The 10,000-nt window shown below is 31.3% G+C and overlaps 1 protein-coding gene across 3 annotated transcripts in view; it reads left to right on the plus strand.

The window, feature by feature from the left end:
* Positions 1-3,162, plus strand: part of LOC113813743 (uncharacterized) — a 7,590-nt gene extending 4,428 nt beyond the window's left edge. For 2 of the 3 annotated variants that reach the window (XM_070114503.1, XM_070114509.1), the window contains exons 4-5: positions 1-525; positions 2,905-3,162. The exon at positions 1-525 is cut by the window's left edge. In XM_070114503.1, the coding sequence (XP_069970604.1) occupies positions 1-136 (136 nt within the window). In that variant the 3' untranslated portion in view covers positions 137-525; positions 2,905-3,162. The remainder of the gene's footprint in view (positions 526-2,904) is intronic. The other variant, XM_070114514.1, reaches the window with a different exon arrangement.
* Positions 3,163-10,000: the final 6,838 nt, after the last annotated feature.

Consider the following 10,000-nt stretch of genomic DNA (forward strand, 5'->3'; position numbering starts at 1 on the left):
CAGGGGGTTTATTGGGATCTTATATCTACCTTCAGTAATAAACCTACAATTCAGGATCTCTTTCATTCACGTCCACTATGGTCACCCTTTTTCGTTCATATCTGGTGCCAAACGGTGGTCCTACGTTCATAACTGAAGCCAGCGGTGCTCCCTACCTTCACAATAAACCTAATGACAGTAAGAGTGAAAATGATAATAGAGAGAAAGGAGCGGGGAGAGGGTAGGAGAGAGTGAGTGAGAGAGGAAATATCCGTTTTCATCAATCCTTTCATTCTACTTCCTTATGCTTTCATCCCTATTTTTTTTTTTTTTTTTTTTTTAATGAATCAGACATCAGCTATCTTTATCTCACAACACTCTTCCAATCTCTCTCCTTATCTCTCTCTAAAAATACACTGGCCTTCCACCGTGACCAATGCCAGTGTGCAGGTAGACCAACAAACGCAATGTGCGAAGTTATATTCGAAGTTATAGTGGAATGTTTCTGCGAAGTGCTCTGTGCACACCTGTGCGGACATGTTTGCAGTGAGTATACGCGTGTGTGTGCGAGTTCGTTTGAGACACTCTGAGGATTGAAGGGAGAGTGAATGTAAATAAAAGGAATTGGGGAGCTTTTACTGCCACTCAAAGGTATCTTAAGAACGGATGTGGTATTTAGAGAGAGAAGTGTATGCTTCAGAGAAACGTTTTAGTGTGTGGGAGTGAAGGAGGCAGAGGTAATGCTCTCGTAGGGTCTGGATGCGGGATATGTACTGTGCAGTCACGAGCGAGAAATTCTGTAAAACGTGTTTCATATCCGGTCTCGGAATAAGGTGTTCCATTGGGTTTGGCGAGAATGGTTTCAAGACATCAGTGAAAATAAATAAATATTGCATCTCAATATTTGATTAAAGTTTGTCTTCTTTTCCCTCTCTTGTTATTCTTTCTTTCTATTACCTGACCGCAAACAAAATTATTTTAGGGTCTCTGCGTAGGTCGATAATCATAGCTCTGCTAATTATTTCACCTAGCACAAATGGCCACAGGATTAGCATAAAACAAGACTGGAGTAATTATGTGTGCAGTCTTCCTCCCACAACACTAAGAGAAACAGAAAAGCAGATAGAGCCCGCGGGAGTCATATTTTAGGCAAGTAATCCACGCGAATCCGGATGATGAATCCTGTTACACGAACGCCATCTCCGGGGCAGCAAGACCGAGATAACACTAATAAAAGTGTCTGTAATATTAGCATGTGACTTATACAGTTATTACTGGAAGTTCTAGAATGATATTGGGAAAATTATTATCATTTTGCTAGCATTATTAGTAGTACTACTATTATCATTATCATTATCATCATCATTATTATTAATATTTTCATTGTTATCATTATCATCACTATTTTTTATTATCTTTATAATTACTGTTGTTGTTACCATCTCCAGGACAGGAAGACAAATGATAGCGATAAAAATTTTAGAATTAGCAAATAACTCAAGGCATAATTACAAGAAGTTCAAAAAGTAATATCACTGGTTATTAGCAGTTGTACATAACCAATTGCATCAGTGGTACGCAAGTAATGTTGTGATTGTTGTTTTAAATCTTTATTATTATTTTGTTATTAGTATTAGTATTACTGTTGTTGTTATTACCATTATCATTATCAACCTTATGATTATTATCATTATTATTGTAGCTGTTGTTGTTATCTTTAATAGTAATAGCTTCATTGTCATTCGCATCATTTTCATCAATAGTAATACCATCATCATCATAAGTATTGTTATGATCCACTATATATATATATATATATATATATATATATATATATATATATTATCATTATTATTGTTATTGCTATCATCAATCTTAATATAAGCATTTTTTTCTTGTCATCATTGTTTTTATAATCAATAGCAGAGGCAGTAGTAGTGTATTTATAATCATTATTATCAGCATCATCATTATCATAACCATTATTACCATTATTATTATCATTATTATTATTATTATTATTATTATTATTATTATTATTATTATTATTATTATTATTATTATTATTATTATTATTATTATTGGTACTATTATTATTATCATCATCATCATCATTGTCACTGTTGTTATTATTGTTGTTGATATTATTGATATTGTTATCATTGATATTATTATTATTATTACTATCATTATTATTATTATCATTATCATAACTATCATTACCACTATTATGATTGTTATTATCATTATTATCATAATTGTCCTCATCATTATTGTAATTATTATCATGATTTTTGTTATTGTTATTATTGTGGTTGTCGTTGTTATAACTACCGCTGTTGTTACCATTATTATTGTTCGTATGATTTCTAACGTTGCTGCTTCGACTACCATTATCATCACCTTTAGTGTTATTGTTGTAGTTGTTGTTTTGTTGATCTCGTTTTGTTGATGTTGTTTTGTTGTGTTGTTGTTTTGTTGTTGTTGCTGTTGTTTTGTTGTTGTTGCTGCTTTTTGTTGTTGTTTTGTTGTTGTTTTGTTGATGTTGATGTTTAGTTATTGTTTTGTTGTTATTATCATTACCACTGTTACTTCTGCTATTATCATCTTTACTATTACCATTTTCATTAACAGTTTTATTGTAGTTATTTTCTTGGTTATTTTTCACCCATTTTTGTTGATAAAATTGTTGATATCATTATTTTCCTTACCACTATTATTAGTAGTAGTATAACCACTTTTATTATGATTTTCATCATTATCATGATTATTGTCGTTATTATTATTATTATTAATGATTTATATTACGACTATTCTCCTACTACTTTTATCATTACTTCATCATAATATTATCACTAGAACTATCATTAACAAATCATTATTACTATCATCATTATATTAACTGGATGTTCTTCTGTGTTCAAGGTGACTGTTGTGACGACTCTGAAGATAATGAACAAACGACTGGCCAAGTTAACGTCGTTTCTAGTCAGCCAACGAATGGTGTTACATGATACGTTTTCTTCTTGCCTTGAGATTCCCGTTTTCTTTACATCATTTTTTTTTTTCTTTTCTGATTGAAGTCATCAGTAACATTGTTTAAATAATTATTGTTGTTCATTTCAGCTTAGTTGTAACTGGAGTTTACTGAAATTTTGTCATAAATAAATAATTAAAATTGAATTATTCAGGTTTCTTTTACAGTTGTATGATAGAAAGATACGTGAATTCAAATATACACACTATATTATTACAGATAAATATTAACTTCACTTTTTAAGACTACATATTAGGCAACGTTAAAAGCTTTAATTGGATATCTATATTCTTTAAAAGATGCTTCGTAATCAGGTTTAGCCTAAAGTCTATTTGGGCATTTTCAAAAGATCTGTAAACAAGTGCACACAAACGTACACAAAACGTTTATGCAAAATACACACATTTTCCATAATGTATTGAAATCATTTCCTTTCATGTTTTCCGCTTCTCTCGTCGAAAAAAAGTTTTTTCTTGAATTTCACTGATTAACGCTTTTTTTATAAATATATACATATAGGGATTATCTACGATTAATATTATTATTACATGATGTCAAATGGACATACACAATACGCAGGATATCACACAGAAAATTTTTCTTTCTTTTTTTTTCTCTAGATCTGGTATTACGAAAAACATTGCTATTATAAATGTTTGTATTGCAAGAACCGCCATAAACAAATCCAGTAACATATAGACTTTTAAGGAAAAAAATATGTTTCCACGACCATTTCACAGTGTTCTAAACATTAAGAAAAACGGTTCCGAATAACATTGATTGTTTGATATGAAAACACCATTATATTACACAGTATTATAAGGTTTTATACTCGCAATATCGTCTCCACAGTTTTGTAGTTTAGGTAAAAGTCTACAATTTCAGGAGTATGAGTAGGAAAAGATTTGACCATCAATTTTCCCAAAAATAGCATTAGTGTTATATTACAACTTATTTAAGAACTGTTCTGTAAACAAAACCATTAAGTTGAACCTCAAGTTGTTTCTTTCTTTTTGTGAACTCGGTTTGCTGGTATTAATGAATACCTATGGAGCACACTTTTTCTCGAAATACATGATTTTTTTCTCTTTTGTTGTAACACCTATACAAATTATATATATATATATATATATATATATATATATATATATATATATATATATATATATATATATATATATATACAACTACACCAATTTAGGGGGGTATAAGTAAAAATCCGAGGAAAAAACGTTTTACTTTTATCCTTTCTCTTTTTTTGCAGTCAACTAATGCGAAAAAATGAATATGAAAGTTGAAGCTCTATTTCAATTTCATACAAATTCTGTTTTCCCCAAATGTAATTCTTTGCGAATGTTGCAAAAGAGCCCACTCTAGTGCAAATGAACCAGAGAACTCTTATTGCAGGAATATTCCAATTTATTTCACATACCGTATCTTTGATTATACCCACCAGCGATTCTAGTGTGTTTGTGTGTGCGTGTGTGTGTGTGGGTGAGAGAGAGAGGGGGGGAGGAGAGGGAGAGAGAGAGAGAGAGAGAGAGAGAAAGTGAGTGTGTATGTGTGTGTGTGAGAGAGAGAGAGAGAAAGTGAGTGTGTATGTGTGTGTGCGTGAGAGAGAGAGAAAGTGAGTGTGTATGTTTGTGTGTGAGAGAGAGAGAGTGAGTGTGTATGCGTGTGAGAGAGAGATAGAGAGAGAGAAAGTGTGTGTGTGTGTATGTGTGTGAGAGAGAGAGAGAGAGAGAGAGAGAGGGTGTATGTGTGTGTGAGAGAGAGAGAGAGAGAGTTAGTGTGTTCATGTGTGTGTGTGTGTGAATGTGAGAGTGAGTGAATGAGTGTGTGTGTGTGTGTGTTTTGACTAGAAATATTTATCCATCACCGAACAACGAGTGTTTTAATTTCTGTAGTAAATATTTGTTAACGGAACTTAACGGAATAGAAAATGAGAGGGCCTTTTGCAGCTTGAAGTGATGAGAGAAAGAAAAGAAGAGAAATTTTAATTTATATATTTATCAAACGTTACAATAAAAAAAAAACAATAATACCAACAAAAAGAAGAAATACGAAGACGAAAAACAACAAAAACATTACAAATCCAGTAAATAAACGGCGATCGAATTATTAATTTCGAAAAACAAACATCCTTAATCCAGAATCAAAGAGAACCGAAGTAATGGTATAAATCTGCCTTAATCTCACCCAGGTGTTCAGTGTTATAGATTAAATTAAATGAGTCGGAAATGTGTTTGCTTACTTGTGCTTGTGTGTTTGTGTAAATATGCTTTGATAGATTTATAGATATTGCTTTATATGTATATACATGGATAGATATTCATATGCATATATATATGTATGTATACAGACACATGCATACATAAAGGTAATTAGATACTCACAAAATTATATATGTATACATATATTCATTCGTTTATTTATATTTCTATGTTGGCTTTTCTACGCCTTTACATTTAAGCCTCATTTTTAATCTTCTTTAGATCTTTTTTTTAGAAAATTAGTTAAAAATGCACTTCATTCCTATATTTTCCTGAAGCTTAAAGGATGACCGAAAAGATTCCTGAATTTTGTAGATATATTCATGAGTGTATATGTATGTGTGTATGTGAGTGTGTGTATGTGAATGTGTGTGTGTATGTGTGTTTGTGTGTGTGTGTGTGAGTGTGTGTGTGTGTGTTTAGAAAAGTGTTATTATGACCCTTCTACAATAATACCCCATGGTAAACAGCTAAGTAAATAATGTGAATAAATACCGCAAAAAAAACTAATAGATAAGTAAAAAAGTAAAAAAAAAAGAAAAAAGAAAAAAAAAAAAAAAAGGAAGACTAGACACTCGCCGAAATCTCTACGACGCATTCATAACACGCACGGCAGCAGCGCCCCTAGCGACGAGCGTGTGCACTAACGGGTTACATGATTCCCTGGCATAAGTTTATGCTTATGGAAATCCGATTATGAATGCATGTTTATTTTTTGTATTTGTTTATTTAACCATCCACTCACTTTATTCATTATTTATCAATTTACCTCATCAGTTATTCATTTTTATCTATTTATAAGATCTCACTGGTATATTACTAATTTCTAATAAATTTTGTGAAAATAATTTCATGTATCCTATAGTCAGCTTCACGACCAAATTGTCGATATTTTTTCAGACAAAGTTTAATGATATATGTCAAAGTATCAATTTTAACTTTCTGAACTAAATGTTGAGATTATCATCCACATTTTTAGATTGTCATGTGTATAACTCCGATTCCTGTCTAGATACTTGTTCCATCTGTTACATACAGACTTATGTGTATATGATTCTCTCCTGTATTTCCTTCATAGTTCACGTAGACCAGGAATGCTTCGGTAATGTTCTAATACATCTAAGAGTTAGTGCTAAAATTTGCAAGAGTTAAGTGTTAAATGTTCTATGAGTTAGTGCTAACATTTGCAAAATTATTTTCCGGGCTTGCCAAAATAAGACCTGACCTCCTTCTAACTATTTACATGGACGTATATATGTATGAAAAAATAAATGCACATATACAGAAAGCTAGCCTCGTTGATGGGTATAATCATATATATATATATATATATATATATATATATATATATATATATATATATATATATATATATATAATTTCCTATGACAATCCTCCAATACATGATAGAATGGAGGGACTGCTTTACTGTAAGCTTCGTACAACAGGATAATAACAATAATTCAAAGTAATCTTTAAAGAAAAAAAGAGAAAAATATATGTTCCAATTACGAAAAGTTAATCCTTTGTAAATACTTCACTGAGTACACTCTATTTCCCATTGACTTTGTTCATCAGAGAGCAGTTAAGATTAAAGTATTCAAAACACCTCAAGCAGTCATTGTCATCAGCACATGACACCTTTATACTCAACGTCAACACAACAAACAGAACACGGGACTGACTGTTTGTTTCTGAGTTGCAAGGATACATATATTCGTTGTCAGATGTGGAGCCATAAAACTTTTTTCCTTCTTCTTTTCTTTTTCTTTTTTGTTTTTGTTTTTGTCTTTGTATATTGATAATGACATAAAAAGACTTTTGTGAGGTATATGTTAGTGGCATATTACTTTTGAGTGACGTTTGAGTGGGTGGCAGTGAGTGATGGGGAACTGCAGCTCAGCAGGTCCTATGGAGTATGTTTGTTTGTATCTGTCTATGGCTCTCTTTCACTATGTATACGTGTATATGTGTATATGTTTCCATGTGTGTGTGTGTGTATGTATATTTATATATATGCATATATATACATATATCTATATATATATATATATATATATATATATATATATATATATGTGTGTGTGTGTGTGTGTGTGTGTGTGTGTGTGTGTGTGTGTGTGTATATGTATATATATATATATATATATATATATATATATATATATATATATATATATATATATGTGTGTGTGTGTGTGTGTGTGTGTGTGTGTGTGTGTGTGTGTGTGTGTGTGTGTATAAATGTATATATATATATACATATATATATATATATATATGTGTGTGTGTGTGTGTGTGTGTGTGTGTGTGTGTGTGTGTGTGTGTGTGTGTGTGTGTGTGTGTGCATATATATATATATATATATATATATATATATATATATATATATATATATATACAAATACATATGTATGTATATAAACATATATGTGCATATGTATATATATATATATATATATATATATATATATATATATATATATATATATGTGTGTGTGTGTGTGTGTGTGTGTGTGTGTGTGTGTGTGTGTGTGTGTGTGTGTGTGTGTATACATACATTATATATATATATATATATATATATATATATATATATATATATATATATATATATATATATATATATATATATATATATATATATATTATATATATATATATGTGTGTATATATGTGTATGTATATACGCATATATAAATGTGTGTGTGTGTGTGTGTGTGTGTGTGTGTGTGTGTGTGTGTGTGTGTGTGTGTGTGTGTGTGTGTGTGTATGTATATATATACATACATTATATATATATATATATATATATATATATATATATATATATATATATACGCATATATATGTGTGTGTGTGTGAAAGATAAAAGAAAGTTCACCAGCCACTTCGCACGTGAGAAATTCCCCTGAATTGGCAACACCGCCAGAGTATCGACGTCACTTGTCTGTCTCTTTGAAAGATTAAATAACGTCGGCCATTTTCTGTCTGGATTCTTTGCCTTTCTCATTTCGTCGTTACGTCATCTCTGTAACTTTCTTTGATTTTAGTTTTCTTTTTCTTTAATGAATATAAGATTTGGTATTGTTTTGACTGTGTTAGAAGCTTTGTTGTTGTTGTTGTTGACTTTGATTTTGAATTTGGAAGATGTGTTGTTGTTGTTATTGCTATTATTAGCATCCTCGGTAGCATTGTTATTTTTTATCATTATCGTTACTGTTACTATTATTGTTGTTCTTATTTTATTTCCATTGCTATAATCGTTATCATTCTTATTGTTCTTATGATCATTATTATTGTTGTTATCGTTACCATCATGATCATTATTACTATTATAATTGTTATTATTACTATTGCTATTATCATAATTAGTACTACTATATCTATTTCTATTCTCTCCCCTCCCCCCCCCCTCTCTCTCTCTCTCTCTCTCTCTCTCTCTCTCTCTCTCTCTTTGTCTCTCTCTCTCTCTCTCTCTCTCTCTCTCTCTCTCTCTCTCTCTCTCTCTCTCTCTCTCTCTCTCTCTCTCTCTCTCTCTCTTCCTGCCATTCTACGCACCCATATTCTACATCACTTAATTACATTTACCATTTAACATTATCAACATTATCTTCATATCTAATATCTCATTACTACATGTTACTTTTCTATTAGCCTTCAATCTTTTCATCTCTAGCAATATTTTTTTTCAAAATAGATGAATAGAGTGATACAAAAAAAAAAGTATCAGAAAATGGGATGGCAGCAAAACAAGAGTTTTATAGAAAACGTAATCTTTCAAGCCGTAACTATGAAAGACATTCTTCTCCATTAAAAATGTATAAATCAGTACAAATATGTATGTGCGTGTGTGTATGAACATATATATATATATATATATATATATATATATATATATATATATATATATATATATATATATATATGGATAGACAGATAGATATAGACATAGACAGGAAAAAAGAAAATAGAAAGAAAGAGGAAAAATAATGATATCCCCCACACACAAGCAAGAAAAGTTTAGGCAACAAACTTTGGGAGAAAGACTCTCAGCTAACCTTGATTCGTCGGGCAGAGTGGCTCGGCAGATTCCCCGACAGACCCGACAAACGAGCCGACAGACCCGACAGACCACTCCTATCTCCGTTGAAAGTCCGAAAGAAGTCGCTTTGACCGAAAGACCAAATTGCCTTGTCCCCTCCGTTGTATCTAAGTGGTTGATTTAACGAAGGGGAAACGTAGACAAGTTGTTGGCTGGTCTCCTCGGGATGTGGGTTAGCACTGTGATCTCCTTCACTTGGATTTCCGCCCTTAATCGCACTGGGTCCGTGAATTGGAGGAATATAGGGATGTAAGGGGATTGGATAAAAGGTGGAAGGAGAGGATGAAGAGAAAAGAAGTGAATAAAAGGGAAGGGAGTTTATAAATGGGTGAAAAAGGGGAGGCATGACTGCAAGGTAAATCAATAAAGTTGAAGAGAAGTAAATAAGAAGATAGAAAGAGTGAATAACTGGAAGGGGAAGAAATAAAGGCAAAAGGATTATTTAAATGGAAGTGGATGATAATAATAGTGATAATGATAGTAACAAAAATAATATTGATGGTGATAATAGTAACAACAATAATAATAATATCAATGATGATAATGATAGTAGTTGTAGTAATAATCATTATTATTATAATGAGGATAATAATGATGATAATGATA

This window comes from Penaeus vannamei, chromosome 3 (genome assembly GCF_042767895.1).
Source record: "Penaeus vannamei isolate JL-2024 chromosome 3, ASM4276789v1, whole genome shotgun sequence".
Classification (NCBI taxonomy): Eukaryota; Metazoa; Arthropoda; class Malacostraca; order Decapoda; family Penaeidae; genus Penaeus; species Penaeus vannamei.